Source organism: Muscardinus avellanarius (assembly GCF_963383645.1).
Source record: "Muscardinus avellanarius genome assembly, chromosome: 2".
Taxonomy (NCBI): Eukaryota; Metazoa; Chordata; class Mammalia; order Rodentia; family Gliridae; genus Muscardinus; species Muscardinus avellanarius.
The window spans coordinates 30,459,928-30,473,180 of NC_137787.1; the positions used below are offsets into that span (position 1 = coordinate 30,459,928).

The following is a 13,253-nucleotide window of genomic DNA, read 5'->3' on the forward strand; positions in this document are numbered from 1 at the left end:
TAAAGGGTTAGCTTTGGAGATGGTCAGTGTATTTAGCAAGCCATAACAACTTAGAAGGCAGAAAGAAAAGAATAAAGGAAGAAGGTAAGCTGAGGCAGACTCTAAATCCCATAGGACATAGAAAACTTGGTTTGGGTTGAAAATGAAGAGATTCAAGTATGGATTTAGGGGAAGCTGATGAAAGTGACCTTTTTCACTTTGAGACTGTTTCTAGTACTACTTGGATCCACTCTCACGACTTTAATTTTATCAAATAGTTGTCATTACTAAAATAGCTCAAGTAGACATTACTCTAAGAGATGCTGTCAAGGTTTTTTCAAAGGTTTTAGCAAAGAAGAGGAAAGATTGTGTTTTAAAGATACTGTAAAGTTCAAAGAGATGAGATACTCATAAAATATAAGGGAAGAGCAGAAGGTGTTAATGGGGCATGATGCGTAAGAGAAGCTAGAGGGGATGCTGTTGGGAGACTGTATGCAATCCAGCGACAGACTGGATAAGACAAATGGAAGATGTGACTTCTAAATCCAAGCTGGAAGAAAACATAAGTTCCAGTCAGAATTAAGAAAGACAGGTTGCTTCCTGGGTAAACCAAAAAGATAATCTGAACCTTTGGCCAGGAAGAGGTCACTGGCCTTTTGAAACAATCATAACAGAGATGTAATTGGGAAGCCACCAAAAGGGAGTTTGTGGTGGCTTAATTTAGTGTTAAATACCAGGGAATATCACTGTGGGAAGAACATAATTGGTGCATACATTAGATTCTCTGAGACAGAAGGGTTGAGAATAAGTCTGAGACTAAAGTAAGGTAAATGAGATGTTTGCTTTAGTCACAAAATTTAAGGGAGTGTCAAAAAAACCTTGGCTCTCAAGATAAATAATATTTAATAATATTTTTAAAATAAAAATTAATGCCAGACGATTCTTGGTGACAACATAGAAAAGTTTTAAGTAGAGACAAGATTTTTTCCTTGCCTGAGACTCTAATATGGCACAGCACTGATTCAGAACAACTTTCTAGGAAGACAGTTTATATAGCAAGACATCCCACCCTAAAGCCCTCAGTACATAAGTCCCAAGTAACCCATTCTAGCATCTGCCTTTTTACAAGGATGGTGAGTTTCTGTGTCTGTAATATTAGAACATATGAGGAATCCTGGTGCCCCGTGTTAAGACAGAACTGATGGAGAGAAGGAGGTAAATTGTGACAAAAGAATATTATTTCTGCTGCCAGCTGCTTTCATGTCAGAAATAATCGGTGTAGCCGAGCCTTTCTGTCTCTGCACCTGTTTTTTTATTTTTATTTTTATTGGTGCATTGTCGTCATACATCTTAATGCAGTACAAAATGGTAGAGGCACACGTGCACACATCACTCCTTTAGCCCTTCCCCAGTTCCCACCCCACTGCCTCCCTCCGCCTCCTTCCCATGTTTGGCTTAGTGATTAACTTCGTTATGCTTGTTAATGTACACCATGTACATTAAGGAATTTCTCACTTTCCTTCCCCCCCCCTCAGTTAGGTCGCCTTATTTGCTCATCTATAGTTTCTCCTTAGTCTAGAGTTCCTCCTGTGACCCATTTTCTCCCTCGCTTCCACATAATAGGAAGAGCATCCGATTTCTTTCTTTTTGTGACTAACTCATCTCACTTATCACACTGTTTTTAGGTAAGAGATTTTGGTTGGCAAGTGGCCAGCGTTAGCAGTAGAGCATCTAGAGGGAGTGAGGCGGGCAGCAAGGCCTCCATGGCGCTTATTTCCCTCACTCAGTCTCCTCTCGCTCCTGTGTAGAATAACAAATATTGTCTGCTGAAGTACATGTTGATTATTTCATACCACCTAATGTTTTATCATCTAAGACTGCGGATCATCATGGATAGATTTTAATTTTGTTATTAATATTTTGGTGCTAGGATTGGACCCAGGGGTATTTTACTTTTGAGATATACCCCTAGCCCTTTTTACTTTTTTTTTATGGAACAGGGTCTCAATAAGTTACCGAGGGTCTTGCTAAGTTGCTGAGACTGGTCTTGAATTGGCAATCCTTCTATCTCATCTTCCCAAGTACTGGGATTACAGGTGTGTACACCATGCCCGGCTGTCATGGGTAGATTTAAGTTATATTAATGGGTTATAGAAATAGGATCCTCACCAATCATTATTCTATATCAAATATATTAGATGCTTTTAATAACGAGTAACAAAATACCCTTTTATTTATCTATTTATTTACTTATTTATTTTTTGCCATGCTGGGGAATGGACCTGGGGCATTCCATCTCTGAGCTTCACCCTGATCCCTATGTTATTTTTTATTTGGAAACAGGGTCTTACTAAGTTGCTGAGGCTGGCCTCAAACCTGTAATCCTCTTGTCTCAGCCCAAGTACTGGGATTATAGGTCTGCACCACCATGCCTGGCTATAATATCCAATTTAAATTACATTGTACGATAATACAATAAAGGTTAATTATTCTCCATAAGCTAAGCTCTAGGTACTTGTTGATTTGGTAGCTCAAATTTCTTGAACTCTATAATTTTTTAATATAATATTTCAATATTTCTCCCCCAACCCTCTGCTCCCCCGACTAATACAGAGCTCAGGTAATGGCTACAGGTTCAAAACATCCTGGGCATCTTTGACAGTCCCTTTCCCATACCCCTCATATAAGGAATTGCCACAGTGTTTGTATTTCACCTCTATAACATCTCTTTCCTTTTCTCCCTGCTATTCCCAGGCCTACTGCCTAGTCAAACTTGCACTGGTACAATATCAGCTCCCTTCCCAGTCTTCTATTACCAATTAATCCATTCAAAACCCAAATTGCTGACCTGCCTGTGGCAACTTTCACTGTTCCTATGTCTTGCTGGTTAGTGAAGACACCCTCACATTTCCCAGAACCCCTGTGCTTGCAGTGAGCCTCAGATGACTAGTCAGTGTTTTCCAACTATGCTGCCATTTTTCTGATCCAGTCCTTGGCTGATCATCTTTTTGCAAAGTGTCTTGTCTTCAGGGTCCAGCTGGGTTGCCCCTGTGCCTGCACAGCCGTCCTGGAGCTCCACGATTAGTTGTGGTGACTTCCTCCTTTGTTCACCTGTTATCATCATCTGCTTTTTCCCTTATAGATTTATGTCCTTGCCCCTTCACCATACACATTCAGAGGGGATGCTAATGCCAGGGAGGACCGAGGCTAAATTTATTGACTAAATAAATGATGTTCTTTTGTATAAATTGGTTCATATTTTCTGTCCCTGTTACTTTGTCATCCACAAGGAAACAATTTTAGTAATAGCGTCCACAAAGATAGCTATGTGGAATTCACATTTTATATTTGCCTGATACTGCTCACAAAGCAGCACATCAGCCACTTCTATTAGGTTCTGCCTGTTACCTGGCATACAACTTTGGGTAGAATTACTTTATCACTTTTGCCCTCTGAAAAAGAGGAATTAAACCAACTCATAGAAGTGACATGAAGATTAAGTGAATAATCTCTGTGTGTGCATACGTAGACTGTATAAGATGCGAATAACGGTGCCTGGCTATAGCAAGCACTGTGTTTGTTTATCCATTTACCTATTTATTATTTTGTACTTAAAAATTTAAATGCTTATCATTTTCTCTGTGTATAGACATGTGCTACTGGAGAGTGAACACAGGGGCATTTATCACTGAGCTCCACTCCCAATCCCTTAAAAAATATTTTTACCTGAGCATAGTGGTACATCCTAGTACTTGGGAGGCTGAGACAGGAGGATCACAGGTTCAAGGACAGTTTTAGCAAATAGTGAGATTCTCATCAACCTGGTGAGACATTGTTTCAAATTTAAAATAAAATGAGTCTGGGAGTGTAACTTGGAGTTAGAATGTCCATGGGTTCACTCTCCAATGAATATATATTTTAACATATATATTTAAATTTTGAAATAGGGTCTCACTAAGTTGCTGAGGATGGCCTTAAGCCTGTAATACTCCTGTCTCAACCTTCCAAGTACTGGGATTACAAGTGTGTGCCTTGTGCCACTGTGCCCAGCTAGCTTACCGTTTTCTTGAAAGTCTTTTGGGAAAGAGCAGTTAAATGGAAGAAGCAAATGAGAAAATTTAGTCATGGACTATTAAAAGGAAAACAAAGATGGAAAACATAGTAAATTTAGATTGATTAAAATGTGCTAGAAGCTGAATACATAACATTTTATTATTGAACTTATCTTACACTAATATAAAACACAGTCATTGATTTGTCTTACAAGAAAAATTAAAAGTAATTGAACAATTCAAATCATGCTGTTGGAAGTGAAAATCTGTTACAGATATTTACAACTCAAGGTAGATATTTAGTGATAAGAAAGTAGTCGGAATCTCTAGAATGGTGCATGTATTTACTTACTCACATTAGCAAAAATCAAGATTTATTGCCTTTCAAGATAAATTTTGACTAAATATTGACTTTAGGTTCTCAATCATTGTTTACTTGAAAGACCAATAAATCTTGACATTTCTCAATGTGAGTTGGAATCTAGTTGGTATTTATTAATTTATTTCATACGATTTGAATCCTAACAACATTCCATGAGATTAGACACTCATTGTAGAATTTAGCAAGTTTATATTTTCAGTCAGCAGTAATTACCTGAAGTGCTATTCACTTCATTTCTTACTTAAATATATTACTTTCAGAACTGTTTATATAATATAGGCCCCACAAGTCAAAACTGATTTAGCTATTTAAATATTCATCATAAAAAAAACTCACCTAACAACCTTATAGGATACCTTAAAGAAGTGTGTGTGTGTGTGTGTGTGTGTGTGTGTGTGTGTGTGTGTTTACTAGGAATTGAACCCAGGGGCATTTTACCTCTGAGCTACACCTCCAGTTCTATTATTTTATTTATTTATTTATTTTATTGGTGCATTGTAGTCATACATCTTAATGGAGTGCAAGATAGTAGAGACATACACGCACATATCGCTCATTTAGCCCTTCCCCATTCCCTCCCCCTCCCTTATTCTTATGTTTCTCTTAGTGATTGACTTTGTATTTTATTTTAAAACAGGTTCTTGCTAAGTTGCTGAAGCAGCCTTGAACCTAGGATCCTCCTGTTCAGCCCCTCAAGTACTGGGATCATGGGTGTGCCTCACCATGGCCTGCTGGATAACTTTAAATTTTAAACCAATTAATACTCAGATTGAATTTTTTGGCCTGAATCTGAATGGGTTGTCTTTCTCTAATTGCCTTAGTTCTGCAAGTATAATGAAGTAATATGTGATTCAGCTTCATAAGTGGCCTCTGTCTTGACAGTTGATGTCTGTTGGTCAGTCTCGGTCTCATCTCTTGCTCTGTCTCTCTAGACATAATGAACATTGAATTCTCACTGCCCCTGGGCACGGTGCTCAGTATTTACACGCATAACATTGCCATTTTGCTGTGTGGAAAAGAAAATTCTTTAGTTAGGTGCATCCATTTTGTCACGGAGTTGTTTACTTCTGCTCTATTCTTAAGGATATAGCTGTGCTAGCAACAGTGGCAGTCCCTCCATTCTGTAGTTTCCAGCTTAAGTTAACCTAAATGTGTATCAGCCAAAGTAGGAACCGCTTCCTTTCAAGTATGAGTTATGCTTTTGAACATGTGTTAATCCATGCACAACAGAAATTTATGAGTCAAAGTTTCGGCCAATATGGAGTGACAATTTCCCATATGCAGTCTCTCACTGCCATAAAATTTGTAGATGAGCATAAAAAGAAACTCATCAGAAAAAAAAATCTTTTCTGATGAACAGAAGTGAATTTCAGGACAGCTTTGGAAACAGCCAGTAAGTGTATTTCAGGACTGTACTTGAGCCTGTATATTTCCTCCCAACCAGGTATGTTTTTAATCCCCTGGGAAGCAAATACACTATCCAGGGACTTAAAACTTTATAGAGAAAATTGTTTTGAAGTATTACAGTGTGCATTGGGTCCTGAGTTGAGCAAATGGGTCACCAGCACAGCCACGCTACTCAGATTAGCAATTCCAGGTGGTATACAGTTGATATTTTAGCATCTCTCTTTGTTCTTATTTCACTTGAGATGCTTGTGGATACTAGTTGTCTTGTAACAGACTAAATGCATACTTTGAGGCATGTGCAATTCCCCTTCCAAATGCTGAATGTCTTGGTTTTTATGATCAAGGAGGTATCTTCTGCTCTATGTGTCACTGCCTTGTAGCAAAGACCCAGAGTAATGTGGCTGCTTGAGATGAGAGAAGCTTTGGGCCACTGGTTTCTGAGTGTGTATTATGTAGTGTCCCATACCCTTGGCCCCCTTTCCATCCTGCAGTGATGTAGTTTCATAGTGCTGGTCCACTGAGAACACACAAGTGTGGTCAGTGTCTGGCATCTCAGCTCTGTCCCTTCCAGTTGTGGAGAATGCAAGTCTGGGGCCCAGGGTTGTTTTGCCTGGGCTTCTTCTATTGGGCAGATACTAAAGCTACATTGAAAAATTTCTTATGTCTTGTGTCAGATGGTCCAAAACATTGCCCAGCTTTGTGCTAATCTCAGGTTGGATAAAGAGAAGCTTCAATTTATACCAAATATAACACCTTAGCGCTTAACTACTGAAGGAGCCAATAGTTCTAAACTGTTAGCTAGAAAAGCTAAGTTCTCTACCCTGTAATTCTTATAAAATAACAGGCCATTGAAACTCTGTCTCTGGCTTCCCAGAAAATCTGGTCTCAAGAGAACAGGATCAGAGCTGGGTGCGGTGCACACCTGTAATCCCTGTACTTGGAAGGCTAAGAGAGGAGGACGATAGGTTCAAGATTGGTGTGAGGTAACTTAGTGAGATCCTGTTTCAAAATAAAAATTAAAAAAGGCTGGGGCTATAACTCAGAGGTAGAGTTCCCTTGGGCTCAACCCCTAATACTGCAAAAAAAAAAAAAAAGGCGCATAATTAAAGTCTAAGCCTTCAAGCTTTCTTTCTACTTTCCACAGCTCATGACCCCCTGCCAGGACACTGGAAGAAAAGAGGGAAGTCCCCTTTCTTACTTCTGTGGACATCTTGTCCTACTCTGTGCAAATGATAAAAGAGGATATAAAACTCGCCAGGTTTTCTGGTTTTCTATTTTTACAGGACAGATGAGAATTTGTCTTCTCACTCTTTATCTTTTTTTCTCCCTTTCACAAAAGCACCTTGTCTTCTTTCTTTTTGCTTGCCCTCATTCTTTTATTAGAGCAGTTTTACCTTCCAAATACAAAACACTGGCTTTACCTTACCAAATTAGGCAAAAACTTACTTTGGAAGATGTACAGGGGGTGGAGTAACTGACCACACTTAGATAGTACTGTGTGTGCTTTCTTCATTGGGGGACCCACCTGGACCCGCTGCAGCTCTCCGTGCTCCTCTTTTATGCCTGTGGGTTCCCAACTGCCAGTCAAGGGAGTGCAGGCTGATGACGGTATCCTCAAAGTGGAGAAAAGTGGTTGGCTCTTGCTCAAGATCTCGACTTCAGTAACGCCACGCCGCAGCCAACTGAACTAACTAGGTACACTTGTTAGAAGGAAGATTGTGCCTTGTGGAGGTTTATGCCAAAATTTCTATTTCAACCCCCAGCAACAGATTCTTTGGGGTGCCTCAGTGAAAGGCCATTTGGGAAGTGGACTGTACATGCAGCAAACAGGATTTCAGTTAAATGGTGACATTTGTTTCCAAAAGTGTATCAGAGGGGAAGCCAGGCTCTTCAGAGCATGTGTTCATTAAAGATTTGAAGTGGGGTGGGAAGCAATAAAAAAAAAAAAGGCCAGTGGGTTCTCTTGTGAGATAGTTTTTTGTTCCTATGAATTGAATACACTCTGAAAAGTTTCAAAAAGAGACTGGGAAGAATGTATTTGCTTTGATCTAACATGTAGAGTGTTCCCTTCTACAAATGCCCTTTAATTTAAAAACATTGTTGAAAAACCTATTTGAAAGTCCATAAAAATATATGTAAATAAGCTCTAATTAGTTATTTCAATTAATTATTTTTTGTCCCTACTTTGCAGCTCTATTTTTCTCCCCCATAATGTCGTCTTTCAGAGCTGAGCTTTGGCACCCTCCAAAAAATGTGTTTTTTAACAGTCATTATTAAGAAAACACATTTTTTTCCCTGTTGAAAACCTCACAGTGATAAAGTAAAATCCCAGATTGTGTATATTTATGGAAAATTGTTTCAGACATTTTTAGTCCATGATTTGTTGTTGGTATAATATTAAAGGAAATCTTGCAGTTAATTGAAAGAGCTGGTGTTTCCTTCTTGAAATAGATGGTATGTGTTGTTTTTTTAGCAAACGAGTCTACATCAGGACACTAACTAACCTCTAATCTTCTTTTCCAACCATCCTATGCTCTTTCAAAGCCAAATACATGGAATTTGGAGGTAAAAAGTTTTAATTCTTTCCAAGTTGAATAGGATACTTCCAAGCAGAGATAAGAATGTTCTGGGAAAACACCGGTAAAATGAACTCAGGTTGCTTCTACATAGCTGATTTTTAGAAATTGGCCAAGAACCTGAAATGTTGATTTTGGAAGCCCAGAAAGTAAACTGTACGACAGATGACAAGCCTTTCACTGGGCAATCTGTGTCCTCTCTTGTACTTTGTTGAATAGGAACAGTCTTTTAGAGCTTGGTGAAACCTTGAAGGTCATCTGGAAATCAGGGGGCAGACCTCAGCTTTTGCCCATCAGCATCTTCAGGGGGTTTTGGGGAATGATACTCATTTGAAATGTGGATTCCTGATCCCTGCCCCAAAGTTACAGCATCAAAGTTATCAAGCAGGGGAGGGGTCCATGTGTTCCACAAACATCTCCAGAATATTCTGATGCACACTGAGTTTGGCAACCCCTCCCATTTAGGCTAACCCCTTTATTTCATGGTGAGGACGCAGGCCTCTCAAGCTTGGTGGATCATGCTGACATTGTGCCCGGGGCCAGAGTAGCACCACACCAGGCTACCACTTGCTAATATGCCACGAGTCCAAAGCAGTCCCAGGCATGCAGACAAGTTCAGACCTACTTCTGAGTCATCAGGGTGATCTCCGCTCGATACCATGGTTCTAAATAAAGCATGATGGTGAAGATACACAGGGACCAAAGGTAGGAGTTTCTATGCAACTTTTTTCTCTAAACTAAAACTCAAATGAGTCCTAGCCTTCTTATCTTTTATGAGCTCAGAAAGCTATGCAAAATTATGAGAATGTTTAGATATTTAGTTAGCTCAATAGTTGAACTCACAGCATTGGACATCTGTGCCCTTTGATTTTGAGGCTGTATCTTTTCTTAAAATGCATATTTGTATGTTTTCATATTGCCTATCAATGTTGTATCCAGAAAATTGTAATAAGATATCCTAAATTATAGACTGATTTATTAAAAATATATATGTATATATATATGTGTGTGTGTGTATATACATATATATATATATATATATATATATATCCAGCAAATGCTTACTGATGATTATTATATCTAAAACTCAAACAACCAAAAAACTAAAATAACTTATTTTTTCGGTGCTCTGTGGTGAAAATTTAAGTTATAATGATGATCCTGAACTTCTATAAGATCATGGTTACCTTTTAAGTCATTAGGAAAGATTGAATTCTGTTTAGTGTCCTATCAGTGTTAGATTATCTACTAGTTTTTGGAAACAGTATTTACAATGTGTCCAGAAAATGTCAGGTTAGGTTCTACTGCACTCTGCCCCACAGCTCATACATGAACATGTTTAAAATACATTACATGGAGCAGGGCATGGTGGCGCACACTTGTAATCCCAGCATTCGGGAGGCTGAGACCAGAGGATCGCGGTTCGTGGGCAGCCTCAGCTACTTAGTGAGGACGTCTGCAACTTAGTGAGACCCTGTTTCAAAATAAAGAATAAAAAATAGGGCAAGGGGTGTAGCTTGGAGGTCAAATGACCCTGGGTTTCATCTCCAGACCCACAAATATACATACATACATACATACGTTCATTCATATATATACATATACATATACTACACACACACACACACACACACACACACACACACATATATATATATATATATATATATATATATATATATATATATATATATATATTCCTAGAGTGGGCAACATATTTAGCAGGGGTAATAATGAAAGTGGGCCATTCAAAGAGGCAAGTGACCACTAAAAGGATCCGTTTTTTGTTTTGTTTTGTTTTGTTTTGTTGGTACTGGAGGGGGCAGGGGCTTTCTACCTCCAGGCTATACTCCTAGCCCTATTTTTATAATTTATTTGGAAACAAGTTCTCACTAAGTTGCTGAGATCCTCAGTAAGTAGCTGAGGCTGGCTTCGAACTTGTGCCATCCTCCTGTCTCAGCCTCCTAAGCACTGGGATTACAAGTGTGCGCCACCACGCCCAGCTCTAAAAGGATCAATTTTGAAATAGCTCTGGGAAATTGAAGTCTTTTATATGCGTATATCTGTGCAAATAATACTTAGTTTATCATCCCTTCAACAGAAACACTTAATGATTGTCCACGGTGTGTAAATCTCTGTGTTAAGTTTGAAGGATAATAATTATATCTGAGAAGTTTATAGTGGGCTATCTGGAAAAGCACATAAAAAGGCAGGTCGACTGGAGGAGACGCATGCTAAATGCCAGTTGAGTAATGCCGCCTGTGAGTGCAGTAAGGGCATGCCAGCCCTCACAGCCCTGGGCGTGACAGTGCTCCTCTCTAACAGAAGCCGGTTTGGCCTTCCTTATCTTTTACACATTCTTTCTCATTCCTTGTCCAGCCTGAAAAACAGGAGCTGGTAGTGGCTTTGTTGCTACTCAGAAGTAAAGAAATTCTTTGACGGATCAAGCTTTTAGAGCACAGTACTCACATATTTACTTGCTGTCTTTTAATATCTTGAATTTAACAGCATGCGGATCTCATTCTTTTTCTGGAGGATGCACTGTGAAAATGCTGGATTATTGGCATCATTTTTACTTGTGATAAAAGTTCTGTTGGACTTCCTGATCTTTTCCTTCATGGAGTTCCTGTGAATCAGTGTCTTCTTCCTAGTTTGCCAGTTTGTTAAATAAATGTGTTTGTCCTCCTTGTAATGGAAATGGAATGCAACACTGAGCATTGTATTATTTTTATTATCAGCATTATTTTTATTATTATTGAAAGAATAACTCAATTTTGTACCCACATCATGAAATAGTGCCGGATCTCTTTGATCAATATAGTTCTCAGCACCTTGCCACAAAAAATGTTACAGGGGAGGACTTCTCAAATGAAAGCTGTGGATCAGAAATGTCAGAATAATGGTGCTGTTTGTAGACTTTGTCCTTTGGAATGATTGTGATAGAATTTCCATACTCATCAGTAGAAGGTCGTCCCTCCCGTTGAAAGAGAAATAACAGCTTCTTTGTGGAAAGGCCGTGGTTATTGTCAGGTCCCTGGCAGTCCCTGGATAGTGCCCACTGAATTACAGCCTTTCTGGAATAGGAAAGGAGTGTTAGCAATCAGTTGCCAGCAACCAATGGTTTTGAATAATGGGCAAGATTTGCCAAAGTAGAGAGCAGAGAAGAAGGTGCTGTTTAAGGAGAAATAATATGTGCAGGGCAGAGTGAGCACATTATGCTTTATCTGGGGAGTGATGTGGAGAGCTGTCCAACTGGAATACAGAGGTTATATTCCCACTGGAAAGTAGTAGGAGGGAAAGCTAGAGAGGTGAGATGGAGCCAGTCAAAGGGCAAATTCCTTACATTGACTTCGTAAGCAAAAGAAGGCTACATATCACATTTTGGGATCATTTTAGCATCAGACAAGCTTACAGCCAAATCCAAACTCCACCTTTTACTGGCTGGTTGACCTCTGACAACATACTTAACCTTGCAGCAATCTTCTCAGGAAAATAAAGCTGATCCTAGCAAAGTATCTAGTGCAGGCAGAGTTTCTGAGCAGGAAGTGAAGAGTTAAAAGTGGGACTGCAGAGAAACTGACCTCTGGCAGCCACGTGCAGAAGAGATGGAGTTGGAAGAGACCAGAGCCGGGGGCAGTTAAGTGACAAGTTGCAGTGACCCCCAGGCAGTGAGGGGTGGAGACTGCCAGACTAGGCAGAGGGGCACGTGTGCACATGTATTCTCTCCAGCTTCTTACCTGTCGCAGCCTTGCATTTAACTTGAGGGTGGTATCCCCTTGTTCTGTGGTGTTCAAAGTATGACAGCAGCACAGACTTTTTGTTTTGCCTTAAACAGGATGCCAGCGGTCTATCGGTCTTTCAAACGGAAAAGCCAAGGTGTGCAACTACAGCGGGTGGTATTACTGCAGCAGCTGCCACGTGGACGACAGCTTCCTCATCCCGGCTCGCGTAGTCCACAACTGGGATACTTCAAAGTATAAGGTAGGTACAAACCCTGGGTTCACTAGTAGTAACAGCCCAGCATCCACACACTGTTGGGGGGATCATAAAGATAACGATAAAACAATTTGAAACAGCCTTGATTAGGTAGCTTCATACGAGCCACCAGATTTTATCTACTACTTCTTATATATCTCACAGTTTAAAGCCTTTTTAACTCAGAGTCATTGATTTCCCAATATTTAAAGATATATATATATATATAATATATAGCATATTATATTATACATACATATATTATATGTATATAACACAATTTTTCCTTCTGTGCCTTCATAATTAACCATAGATGCTAAGAGAAAATTCTGATTTAAAAAAGTCTCTCTTATTTCTACTGTCTCTCTCTTTGCAGTTCAGGGGATGCAACCTAGGGCCTTGTGCATGCTAGGCGAGTGCTCTGCCACTGGGCTACATCCCTGGGCCCCTCTTATTTTTTAGTAGATCTTATCTTGAACATCACAACCCTATGGGAGGATAAGAATGGGAAAATAATGAATGCATGAGCATGCGCATGATCTTTGGAGAAGGTTTGTCTAATCCAAGGTATTTCTATGGTAGAGTAGCAGTCCTGTTCCTGTAAAGGTCAGGTTTTAGACACATTCAGCTCCTGGAACTGGAACCACAGGAGAAGTTATGAGAGCGTCTGAGTGGCAGCCCCTAAGGAACAGTCCCCTGAGCTGTCTTGAGGTCTTCACGGTGTCTGTTGATTATTAAAGAAGGGGGGCAGGTGAGGAGTGCAGGGGCATGCTGAAAGTCCTGCAAAGTACGTGCTGATAGCCAGGGAGGACATCCCAAGAAGTGTAAATAGGAGGCTTGTTAGTGATACAACGGTAGGTCAGCAGAGGAGAAGAGGAAGAC

At 39.7% G+C, this 13,253-nt stretch overlaps 1 protein-coding gene across 1 annotated transcript in view; it reads left to right on the forward strand.

The window, feature by feature from the left end:
• PLEKHM3 (pleckstrin homology domain containing M3) overlaps nt 1-13,253 on the forward strand; it is a gene marked incomplete at both ends in the record, with an annotated part of 178,419 nt that overhangs the window by 39,623 nt on the left and 125,543 nt on the right. Inside the window, one exon of the mRNA XM_080719921.1 lies at nt 12,232-12,377. Within this exon, the coding sequence (XP_080576047.1) occupies nt 12,232-12,377 (146 nt within the window). The remainder of the gene's footprint in view (nt 1-12,231; nt 12,378-13,253) is intronic.